This window comes from Telmatherina bonti, assembly GCF_933228915.1.
Source record: "Telmatherina bonti genome assembly, chromosome: 20".
NCBI lineage: Eukaryota > Metazoa > Chordata > Actinopteri > Atheriniformes > Telmatherinidae > Telmatherina > Telmatherina bonti.
In genome coordinates this window covers 19,901,628-19,914,914 of record NC_136618.1, presented here as the reverse complement: position 1 = coordinate 19,914,914, position 13,287 = coordinate 19,901,628, and the positions used below count along the sequence as shown (strand labels likewise).

General features: G+C 37.0%; 1 protein-coding gene across 1 annotated transcript in view; it reads right to left on the bottom strand.

The window, feature by feature from the left end:
* Window positions 1-13,287, bottom strand: part of plxdc2b (plexin domain containing 2b) — a 91,874-nt gene that overhangs the window by 8,966 nt on the left and 69,621 nt on the right. Inside the window, exons 8-11 of the mRNA XM_079259524.1 lie at window positions 12,628-12,723; window positions 12,389-12,470; window positions 4,810-4,870; window positions 4,398-4,551 (exon numbers count right to left, since the gene is read on the bottom strand). Coding sequence (XP_079115650.1) covers window positions 4,398-4,551; window positions 4,810-4,870; window positions 12,389-12,470; window positions 12,628-12,723 — 393 coding nt within the window. The remainder of the gene's footprint in view (window positions 1-4,397; window positions 4,552-4,809; window positions 4,871-12,388; window positions 12,471-12,627; window positions 12,724-13,287) is intronic.

Genomic DNA, 13,287 nt, shown 5'->3' with positions numbered 1-13,287 from the left:
AAGTGGCATCTGTGTTGATTCCACACCAGAGTGATAGTCAAGAATATATATAGTTTTTTCTTTGAGAAATGAAAACCATGAGAGGTGGAAGGCAAAAGCACAGCACACTTCTATATCAATTTTCCTAAGTTCATTTTAGGAAATGGAATACAATGCTTCCTGAATAGGATGGCTACGCAGTCAACAAGAACCCCCACATAACTAAAAGTATTTAAAGTATTGCTACTAAATCTGCTGCACTCCTTATACCATGTTACTATAAGTGCAACATAAGCTTCCTAGTAAAACCTATGGCACCATGTGGCTTTATTGTTTTAGAGGGTTAAGAGGTGCCTCAGAGCTAAATGTGATACATTTGAAACCACAGATGGTCATATAACAGCCCCCAAATGTGTAAAAGTCAGACCAGCACATCTAAAAATGACTTAAACGTGTATCTTTCAGCAGTATTTTGATAAAATTCTGGGGAGCGCTTGATCAGGCCACTCGCAGATCCAAATGGTCATAGCCTTTCTCACTTGTGATGCTGGAGTTTGTAGAGGTATTTACCATTGTACTGTGTGCTAATATTACACTTTTTTCCAGTTTTATGCCCATTAAGCAGAAGGATATGAAACGATAAAGGGCCTTGGTCTTCCAGCACTCATATGAACGCAAACATCTCTCATACACAAACATACTAACTCCCACACATCCATTTCTCCTCTCTTGTTTGTCTCTTTTCCTTTCAAAAAAACTCTTGTCCAGCTGCAGGTTGCCAGCATGTGCCTGAGCAACCCACCCTGCACTCTCACCTGACCCTTGACCCTTGCAGCTGAGAAGACAGGTGATGGCTGAAGAAACTAATCCGCTGTATGTATCAGATGCTCAACCATAACAAATACAAATACCATACTGCAACCTCATGACCTCTTAGCTCCTATTATACACAGATCCCATCACACACCCACAGACCACACATTTTAATTCTCAGTTTGTCCTCTCACCACACCCTGTTTTTTTCCGTACTGTAAGGCTCCTTGCTGTGTTTTCCTTCATGATTGGACAGTTTTCACACAGCAGCCCATCACGCACCCCAGCTGTGATGACCTGTCAATCATAAAGCTCAGCCACACAAGATGATTTATGTGGGTGTAACTGGGAAAAGGTCAACCTCTTACTAAGATAGTGATGAAAATAAATACTTTCTGGTACAAAAAAAAAGAAAAAAAAAAAAGAATTGTAATCCAGATATGATGGCTTAAAGCCTTCAATGGCTTCTTAAAAAAAAAAAAAAAGCTATAACAATCATAACAAATTCCATCTACACAGAACCAACAAATTCTCTTTTTTAAAAAAAATTAAATTGAAAGTATTGAAATTTGAGGACCTATTAAAATTTAAGATACTTCAAATTATGTACAAAGTCAAAAATGATCAATTACTCAGCAGCTTCCAAAAGTGCTTCCAATTAAGAGAGAGTACATTTGGCCTGAGAGGAACATCCATTTTCAAAAAACCAGCTGTGAGAACAAAAGCTAAACTCCATTGTGTTTCTACAGGAGGAGTTCAGCTCTGGAATAGCTGCAGTAAAGAAATAAAATCATGTCAATCAATAGGAAAATTTAAACAAATGACAAAACATGAGAAAATTAAAAGTTATAAGGCAAATAGGGTCATTTTTTAAAAGCAATGTATGTTGAATTCGATGATTTATTGTGTGAATTACGACTGTATGCTGTTTAGGTTTCATTGTAACGGAATTTAATGTGTATTACTACATTTTTCATGCTGTGAAAATTTGACAGTGTCATTGATAAGGGGGTTTTGGACTAGATAAGTGCTCAACTTCTTCCAAAACCCTTTTTCGAACTTAAGAAGCTTATCTTTTTTATTTGTTGTTTGATGTAACCAATATTTGTTCCTTTAAAAGTCCTTTTGTTTAGTTCGAAAAAAAAAAAAAAAAGCCTTAACTTAAAAAAAAGCCTAAACTCTCAACATTTCATGGAAAATTAATACAACAAATGGACAAAAGAGCAGCAAAGTAACTCGGGTAGTAAAATACAAACGAACCACTAAAAGGTTAACTTGCAGTATGTGCTGCAGGGTAACCATCCGAAACTTAATTCATGGCTCCTTATGGTCTTAGAAATATGCAGTAAAATAGTTAAAAAGGCTGATAAGGTATTAAATGATGGCCCTGAGGTCTTTGTGCATAATAGCTGTCACACACAAGTAACCCAAATGGGAAAACACAAGAAAGTACATTATAATAAACACCATGTCTGCCTTTAGTTTTGATCCTACAGAGGGGTCTGTGTGTTGACATGTGGTAACACGGGGAAGTAGGCCCTTCCTATTATTTTGGATCAAGACAAGCACATCTGGAATGGATTAAATTAAACAGCCTGTTTACTGAAATAAATGCTTCAAAGCTCATAAAAAAAGAAAATGTGATGGAAATTAGTGGAGTAACTTCAGCAAATCTCTGGCATCTCTGTAGATGGAGAAATTAAAGTAAACAAACTTCAGAGGCCACCTTGACTGTTTTCCTTTCATAAGAAAAAGAATGGCGTCAGCTTTTTTCAGAGGATTTACATTAAATAAGTGAGATAATGCTGCTGTGTTGGTTGGTGGTCTCCCGCTGGTTCTCATGAACCCCTTACTGAATAAATGATAGCAAAATAGCAAAGAATCATGGCTAATTTGATTTTTTGTTTTTTGTACACAACTTGAGGAAAATAAAGGCAACTTTACATTAAATATTTTATGTATATCTACTGGATTACACTGTGAGAATGTTGTGTATTAAAAAAATGACAAAAAACCCTCAACACATAAATACAGTATGCGTAAATGTGTATGACAGCTTTAACTATGCATTAATTGTAAATGACTCCATTTCCGAAATGCAAACTTTCATATATTTAATAAACTATACTTGAATGAAATATTTCAGATAAATACTTGACACTGATTTTATATTTATGCTACACATATTGAAAATAAATATTAATTAGGTATTTTTCTATTTACCTTTTTTGTTTGTGTATTATGCCTGTATAAATATACTGTAGTATATTTAGTCTCTCTTGACGTTTTCTATTTATGTTTAAAGGTGAGCTTGAATCCATTTTTGAAATATTTTAAATTTTTTGGAATCTCAAATTTTCAGAATGGATAAAAATAATCAGCTAACTTCTGAGACTGTTCACGTTTTAGAAAAAAAGCGGTAAATAATACTCTGAAATCAGTTTATTGACTATGAATATTCTAGATGAACTGCATGTATCTGCGCTTCACAGCGGTTTACAGTGCACACGCTCATTATAAATGTCCACATTGTGTAAAACATGGTTTTTTACTGATTCCCTTCCATACTTCCTGTTGTTATAGTAACAGTCGCCATCTTGCCAAGATTTTGTAAGTACTCAGATTTGGACTAGCATACTTTATTTGCTCTTTTAGGATGCTGGCTTGTTTCTGATGTTGTGCCAGATTTATATCAGTCAAATTAGCAGTGTGAGGCTAATGAGGTGCTAATAAAGCAATCAGACTAATTTTGTATAATGAACCATACAGTTTGATCTTCACCACTAGCTGTCTCTTGTTCTTTTTGTCTTCAGAGGATCTTTTAAAATGACTGTCCTTCTGTACTTACAAGAATATGTAGACCTAATGTTTTCATGAATGCATAACATAAGACAGCTAGATACTTTCTCAGCTGTAAAACTGATGTACTGTTTCATTCTGACACGATTAGAAAGCGTAGAATAATCATACAGGAGATAAAGAAGGAGCAGCATAAAGAAAACTTAGTTTCTGGATAAGATTAAGACCATTTAACTAAACTCTAAAGCACCTGAACCCACTTCATATAACCCTGGCTTTGACTTTGAAACCACCACAGAAGAAGACTAGCACAAATGCCAACTCCCTGCCTAATTTAATTTAAAAAAAAAAAAAAGATTTGTATACCTTTAAAATGTTAAAGATATATAATTACAGGATTTTTTTTTTTTAGGAATGACAGGTTATGAACTGGCAAAGTTAAATGGGAGTTTCACAGTTTAGTATGGATGTTTCTGCTTTGGACCAATGCTTTGCCCTCACTGAATCGGCTTTGTTGAAAAGATGGTACAAAAACATCTGCTGCGCCTGCTGCTACTGCATGCTGTCAGGAATTATTATTCTAGCTTAAGTGGAAAGTTACAGCATATATTCACAGTTTCTCTGAACAAGACAAGTGTCTGGTTCTAAAAGAGGAAACACATCAATACCAACAGGGAACTGCTCCAGCAAATGCTGCTCACTGAACTCATATGCTAAACACAGCATCCATCACTAGTTGAAGTAAAGCTCTGGACGTCAGGACGTTTTGTAACAAGACCTGGTTCCAGCTCTGTTTATGGCTTTACCTTCAGTGGGGATGCTGGTGGGAAGATGAGAGGTGGAGGTTGAGTCTCTTCCTGCAGTGGCCTCTTTATTCCTTGATGTTGTTTTAGGAATGATAGTGGTGGTGAAGTGGTGTGGGTGTGTAGTGTCCACTATGTCACACATCTTGTCCTTGGTCTGAAAGAAGAAAGAAGAAGAAGAAGTCTAAAATGAGAAAAATGTGCATCTGAGCATGTGATGGATTTTTCCCAGTGCATCGCAGCCAAAGAGCATCCATCATCTGTGCATCCCCAAACAGACAGACACACACACACACACACACACACACACACACACACACACACACAAACACTAATGTTTTTTTCTTTTTTTGTGCTATTAGCAAGATCAGGAAACATTTGAAAAAGGTCAAATCATTATTTTTGGAACACTCACTTCATCTGGGCAGCTGTTATCCACCCAGTCCTGCCGATGGCGGTCAAAGCCACTGGAACATCTGACAGCAGAGGAAAGAGTCAAAGCAGTCATCACTCTCATTCTAGTTATTTCTACAGATAATAAAAAGTGCATAAGAGCACCAAAATGATGAAGACCAGTCTGTGAAGGATTGTAATATAGGTACAAAACTGTCCTGGTAAGATGTAAAGACCAAATTATTTTGTTGTAAGTGTCCTTTAATTTTTTCTGTATTTATTTGGCTTCTGTATAAGTGTAAATAAATTCAGGCACTAATGGGTTAACACATTTATTGGTTTTTATAGCCTGATTCCAGTCTGGATACAAGAAAGGGAGCAGTTTTGGCCTTTACAAAGATGTGGGATTTACAAGAAAGAGGAGTTTAAGGGGTCATGGGGACTTGAGGTAAGAGTCCTGCTGAGTCAGCTGTATGTGAGGGTCTGTCAAGCCTAAATGTTATAAATCACCATCTTTCTGTTGGTCTTGGCTCACAGTCTGTAAGGAATAGTTAGTATGCAATGCAGTCAACCCACTCACACTGTGTTATGTCAAATGACAGTAACTTGAGGTGAAAACCATTAGCGGCACGAGGTGTAGAAAAATCCATACAAGTAAAAAAAAAAAACAAAACTCCATGAGAGACCCACAATGCGAAGCTGTGGTTTAAAGTGTGGTATCTGTGCTGTAAGGGCAACGTAGTCCAGAAGAGTCTCCAGAGGGCCCCAGATTCTTTAATAAGCATATTGTTATGACAATGGATGTATGAGAAGAAGTTCATTTTCATCTTTCTACCTTTCTAATCATCCCATTTCTTTTTTGCCCTCCACTCCCCCCCCCCCCCCCCCGGCCCATCTGTTCCATCAGGCGAGACAGATTCCTCCGTTTAATCCTCCACTTTCCCTCATCTCCTCACCCCCCCGAGACACTGAGAAGGAAGCAGAGTGAGGCGCAATGTATCGAAGCAGGTCTGGACTAAATGTCCCTGAAGGGAGTTTGTGTTTTGTTTCTTCAAAGTAGCATCCATCCCATCCAGTTGCCTTCTGGCTTCAATGGGCCACAGTGCTGTTAATTAGAAATGGGTTGAAATGTTTCATTTGAATATAAATGAGCCCAGTAGGGAGAATATTTCTGTTCACGTTTTCAAACAGTAGGATGGCTAGACTGTTATTTCAATTATTTTAGTGCCACTCGTTCATGGAAGACATGCGGTCGTCTTTGCATGGTTAAAAGTCATCAAGTGTCTTCATTTAGAGACATAGATATCCTGTAGTAACCTTCATCACCATCCAGTAGTCATGAAAAGGTTAAAAGTCTTTTATTTAAACTCTTTAGCAGATAAAATCCTTCATCTGTATTTATTTTACTGAGATGAATAGTATGTTATTGATCCGCTTCGTTGTTTATTGTTGTCTTTACTGCATCCATATTAGAGTTGTATAAAGTTATTGCTGCTCCTTCACATTTAGACTCTTTATAGGTTTTAAAATTTGCCAAGTCCAGCTGTTATGTGGAAAAATTACCAGCATCAAGTGCAGTATAGAATCAGATTGCATCTGCAACAATTTATTTATTTATTTTCTGTTAAAAGAAAAGTGAGTTTGTTGGCCTGTGACAAAAACAAATGGCCTGTGTTTCTGTTTTATGTTTCAGTATGTATATTATGACTGATGTGTAACAAAGCTGATTTCAAAAGAAAAATAGGCAAAATTCTTCTCACTTCTCTGCAGAGACGAGTCTTTCAATAAATCAAGAAACATGAGTCTGTTTCTGGACCATAGTTTACCGGAAAATAAATAAAACCACCATAAGTGTGTGCTCTGATAGTCTCTTTAAAACCTGTTCTGCATCCTGCCAACAACACAATCAAAGCATCTTCAAACGCACATAATTAGATAATACCAGATATGAATCGAGGGACAACATTCTGGAAAAAAAATATTCAAAATACTGCAGATCCAAAAATGAACGATTACTTAATGCTCTGAAAATAAATCAGTGAAAAATAAAATAGATAAGTAGCTCAATAGTTGAATGGTTTAATATGCACAACATTTATAGAATAAAGATAAAAAAACTAACAACCTCTAATAAGAGAGGTTAAGATTTCCATACCATATTTATCATGGAAAAACAAGTGTAAGATTCACCTGTTGAAACTGAACTTTGTGAATATCCTTTTTGGTTTTTGTCTGCGTAACAAAAAGAAATCCACCCGGGTACAAGCAGGTGGCCCATTCTTTCTTTTCACTGACCAATTAACACTGCAGTCACTTCTTAGCAAATGTCAACTAAGGTAGGAATTCAGACCAACCAACATTATCATGTTGCTCTGAAGAAAATGGTGTAAAAAAATCTAATCAAAAGCTTATTAAGTAGATCCAGTGTTACTGGTAGTGTAATACATTTAAGGATTTTTTTAAAGAGTGGGTATCCATGTAGTAAAATATGCTAACCTGATTCAATGGTTCAGTTCTTTTTCAAATGCCAGTCACCTCAAAAACCAGTGGGTGAAACCAGTGAAATCAGAACTTGATCATTTCTTTTTTAGCATCTGTCTAATTTTATACTTGAAAGCATGTCAGACATCTTCACTCTAGACAGTTTATGACTGTTAAGAGCAGCAGATTCATATCCAGCTTTCACTTACGGCAACAGTCCTTGTCAGCCATATTTATTTATTCATGGTGGAATATTCATTGCAAACTGGCCTTTTTAGCACATTTTATTCAGTCAACTTATATCAACATAACAGGTGAGCATTCAGAAAATAAAAAAGCTGTATGTGAGTTCTGTGTAGCAACAAAGTCTGGACAGATGAACAAAGTACTCGGGCTTTTAAGACTTCCAGCTGCTGACTGCAATATAAGCAGACTTTGCTTCTGAATATTTTGCAGCTCAGCAGGCTCCTCGTTCACAAAAGCATGCAGAGATGATTCTGGCAGTCATTCCAGAAGCAAGCATCCCCATCTGTGTAGCTGATAAGCTAGCAAAATATGAATATCAACATTTGCAAGACTGCTGTAAATTACTTAAGTTTCAGGGCGAAAATCAAACTTCATTATTGTGGATTTTCTCTTATGTAATCCAACTAACTCACTGAATGCATCATTTAAGTAGAGAATAGATGTGACATGGGGTAAATTCTTTTATATTTGCTTGGCATAAAGCTGTACTTGATCTGGTTATGCAAACAACATTGTAATACAACAGTTAGAGAAAATAATGGGTCTAAAACTTCAGTTTTTTGGTGCAGTATGAACTGGGTTTTTTTCATGACAATGTAAGTGGGACATCTTCAGGAAAATTAACACACTGCAGCTCATTCAAAAACACGTGAGTCTCCTGGAAATTAAGAAAACATCTTCATAAAACTGGCAGCATTTTTTTCTTTTACTGTATTGCTTAAAATCCCCTTTCAAACCTCGATAGCAGTCTATTAATTCAATGCTCTAACAAAACAAACACGTTTGGTTATCTGTGGAACAGACAGGAAAAACACCATCTTAACGCTTTAACCATCCCGTTGTAAACAACTGGATGAAGATATACCTATTAAACTCAACTGCTATTTGTCCCTCCCCCCTCAACACCTCTGTGTGAGCCAATTTGTGCACAAATTGTGCGCTCTCAGAGGCCTGCACTTACAAAGCATCACCCTCTTAAAATAATAGCCTAAATACATTTTAAAACAGTTTCTCTAAAAACATAAAAGATTGGTTTCTTGTAAATACCTGCTTGAGGTTTTTTTTTTTTGTGTGTTTTTAGAAAACCTTGAAAAAAAAAACTTAACATTATTTTAAGAGGGTGACGAAAAGCAACAATTTGAGAGCCAGAGCTTGATTAGTTTGGACCATCGTCCTCTAAATGTAAGGCAGATTTGTCAGTATCTTTTTAAATAGGGAGGATAAAGTTATTTTTGGTGGATTATCTTCATAGTTGTGACAAAGAATCCGTATGCCAAAAATCAGCATCTCTCGCAGAGATTTTGCCAAATTGGGTTTTAACATGGTGCGAGTAATAACTTTATTGTTTATGCATTTAAAAAAATAACATATTAATTCCACAGATTAATCTTTGCATGACCTTAACTTAGTTTTTACAGCCTGGACTAAAAATCCTGAAGAAATTGGTCTGGACTTTTGAATTGTGTATTTTTAAAATGTCGCTCGCTCAAAGTGTTTTTCCAGGATCTCCCACTTTGCCTTTAATGTTTACGACATGTTTACAACTGTTTTGTGAATTTGTTTTGTGCACTTTACCAAGTCAATGAAGATTCAGTTGTTTTTCAGTACATTTGACTGTTTGCACGTGTACAAGTCGAACTGGATGATCTTCCCTCAGGTGATGGTTTTGTGGACAAACTCACAAAAAGAGGTTTTTAGGAGCTAACTGGCTTAAACTCGTCTCATGATCTAAAAGAAACATGTTCATAAATTGAGGCTTTGGTGATAATAAAACTGTGAAACCATACAGTATTTCAACTGAACAAGTGCTGTATTTAGCTACTCTTGCTAATTTTGCTAAAACAGCATACTGTGTCTAATAAGGTCTTTATTTTAATCCCTGTTTCTAGATCTACATGATGTGTCTGATACTGTTGTGCTTAAAACAAACTGGTGCGTCTGTTCGTTGTCACTTAACATAAAACATTTCACTTTGACACCAGAGCATATTAAAATTCACCACTCTCCAGCAGTCATTTCTGCAATGCAACAGCTGTGTTTTTTTGTTTTTTTTGGTAAACAAATCCCTGCATGTCCACCAAACGCATCAGCATTCAGAAGCTCTGACACTTATGGCCCACTGCAGTGTCTGTTATGTTCATAACCTTCAGCCTCATCTGCTTACATCACCCACAACAAACTGATTCAGCTTGTAACTTTGCATGAAAGAGGTGCTGCACTCTGACCTTGCCATCGTTTCAGACTGACAGAAGTTCATTAGAGCTGTTCTCTTAAAACGCCACTGTCTTTTATTGACCCTGCAGCCAGTAAGGCTGTAAAGGTTTTTAATTAATGTGTGCGAAAAACATGTTTGCCTTGTTCAAAAGGAAGTGGCTGAAGGATACAAAGGGCAGGGGGGGGGAGACAACGACTGCTGAACAGTCAGATATTAACACAGTCAGAAAGCTAATTAAAATGCTGCTTAATGAGAGCACTGCCACAGGTGCACCGAGGTGCTCCACAGTGGTCATAAATTGCTGAATGGGAAAACACTTTTTTCATGTTGCTGAGCTGTAAATTAGTTTGTCTCTGTCAAAAGCAACTGGATTCAAGATGCAAGCAGGCAGGATGTCAAATCTAAAGCTCTTTGCAAGTCCTTAATAACGAATTCAAACAGACAGAGCACAGATGATGGACACTGCTCTAGTCAGTCACATTAATCTGAAATATGGATGACTGCAAAATATAAAAGTGGTGAATTAACATTGGATGCATATGTTATTCAAAATGCAGCATCAACAGAAGAAGTAATGGTGGCTTTGTGAGCTGGACTGAATACACTGAAAACAACCTCAGTAAATCAAGACAGCAAACATCTGCTGACATTCCAGTAGACATTAAACTTGGGATGATGAAGCTAAAATCGCTTTATAATTGATGGTGTTGCTCCTATGTGTTTAAATTCAGATTCCTCTATCTGACAAAAGAAAACAAAATCCTCCACAGCTCACGTTTCACTTGCCAGGAAACTCTGGGGAGGAACACCAGCACTTCCTCAGCAGCTCAAATATTTACTTTTATTTGAAGGGCAGGACGACAAAACAGATTAACAGCAAAGCGTTGTAGAACAGGTGCGAGCTGGGTGAATGTCTGAGCTGCCGTCGTATCTAAATACGACTGCTTTCCCCAACAAAACTTCATTTAGATTGAAGTGGAAGCTGCATAAGTCAGATTTTGAAAAATTATGGGATTGTTTTATTTCTGTGCAGTAGCTCTCGTTTTTTTTTTTTCTTCTTTTTTTGTTTAAACTACTGCAAAAACTTCAGATGCATGTTTAGCCTGATGTAGATTTTCAGCTGTGCAGATCCTCTTTTGTGGTGTTTTTTTTTTTTTTTTTTTTAAAATAATTCCCCTACTATTCCCAGTGTCTTACTGGTCTGAAATAAATCTAACATTAGCATTGTGACTCTCTCACATCAAATCCATGCAGCTGTAACGCCTGCAGAATGTAGTTTGGCACTCTGAATAAATTAAAGAGGACTTAACCATGAAAACATGAACAAATGAACAAATGCACCTAGTACATGCTATTTCTTAAACGGTGGTGAAAACAAGCCACAGGTTCCATCTCCTTTTCAGCTTTAAACACAGCATTCATGATTTCCAAAAAGGAGCTTGTGGAGTCATTGAAGAGTGGTGTTCACAGACTGTGATATTCCTGAACTCTTGCTGAGTTTTTCAATGTAAAATCATGTCAACCCAAGCTACTCTATGTATTCTTTTAGCCTTGTTTTTTTTTCTGTACAGAGACTTTTATCCACTGATTGGCTACTTTTTGAGCCACACAGTGTGAAACTTCTTCTTTAAGCCTGTCTTGTCTTTCTTCCTTTAGAATGTCTTGAGCATAACCTGCTTCATAATTATTCCCGAATTTCCCCAATGGCTGACGGGTCTAATCAGAAGTCTCAGCCATCACTTAACTGTGCTCATCCTCCACCAGAATTCAGATTTTGGGATCCTATTTCATCCCATTCTTTTCCCCATATACCTGTTTCACCAAGATAAGATGGAGGAGCCTAACTTTGTTTTGCAGTAATCGTTTTTTTTTGTAAGTTTATTATTGAAATGATATTATGAAGATTATAAAATCCTCAAATTCATAATTTACTAATTATTTAACCTGGCTAATGGTAAGATGTTCCCTCAGATATTTTTTATTATATCAAGCTAATCTAGACTTATAAAGATTATATCATTATCTACACACAAAATTTGAATCTGCTAGTTTTGCATTATTAACTATTAAAGATGCTTTACGTCACCATCTGACGTTAAAACTCAGAGTTCCAACATGTTAGAAGGCACAGTCACATCTATTATGTGCACTTCTGGAGAGGCTGCTGTCCAGCAGCGTCCGAGGCTGAGAAACTGCACTATACAACAAGTTTTTCTTCATGCTAGAAAAACACACTGGCTGTTTTGAACACGCAATGATTCAGCAAGGAAACGCAAGAAGATTAAAAGAGAGAAAGGGATAAAACAAAAGCCATTGTTAGATCCTCTTTTGCTGGCCGGAGAGCGCTAACAGGACAGGTGGGATGCAAGATGGATGCTGAGTTAGCCGTTTACAGGGGGCGAGTGATGGGAAAAATGGAAAAAAAAGCTCTGTAGTATGTCTTTAATAAATAAAAATTATTTAAAAATATTTGCATTTGTTTTAATTTCTTTTTTGTTTTAAACAAACAAAATACCCTTTCCATTATAAAAGGAGAATATTTTTTCATCTTGCTATAATTAAATGGGTTCAGTTTTTATATGGAGAACTAAACAGTAAGAAATGTCTAGGATTGAATAGTAGCATGTAGAGGAAAGTAAAAGATGTCCTTCAGTCCAACCTGTTGAGCCGATGGCACCAACTGCAGTTGAAGTTGATCTGTGAGGAGATGCAGTCGCTACAGCTGGTGAACTGGAGACAGGCTGCAAATGAAAAGGGTCAAGACAGGTCAAACCATCTACGTAATCAATAGTCTATTAGCTACTGAAGGGGTCTAGGTGCAAGTTGACAATAATAAGGAATCAATACAGGGGCTTCAACAGACTGAACCAAAAGCTGTAACAAAAAAGGTCTTCTTACTGGGTAAAGGCATCATTTCCACCGCTGTAGAATTGGTGATCCTTGTCTTTGTCAGCTCCACGCGGTGGTACTCATAGATTGTCCTTCGCCTCACGTCTACAATTGTGAAGGAGGAGAAAGAGTTAGAGTGTGACGACAACAATGCAAATCCTACACCCTAAGATAAAAACTGGGACAAGTGGTCCCAAAAGCAAGAGGAAAAACAGCAGGAGGCAGAATCAGGTCATACAAAATGCTGCCACAGCATTTCTCCACTCTTTTTGTGCCCAAAGTGTCAGTCCATGATTTTGTAATGGAAGGGAGCTATTTCCCCTGGGACATGATATCAATCTGACCCCGTTGAAAGGCTGCCCTCTCAGTCATCTATAACAGCGAGTCATCAGGCAGGGTAAGATGGAGCAAATGATTAGATACATCACAGACTCACACTGCATCCTGGGTAGTTTAGATTGTGCCACTTCCTTTTGCTGGCTATGCATCTTTGCTGCCATGAAACAGGGACAAAAAAAAAAAAAAAATCCACGTAAAATCCATCCAATGCATAAAAAGTTAAATGATCTAATAATAATCCAGCACTAAATAAATTTTTGTGATTTTCTGATTTTCTGAAGTGTTTCTGAACTAGGTGTAGTGCGAAACAAAATCAAAGGTTAGGAAGAA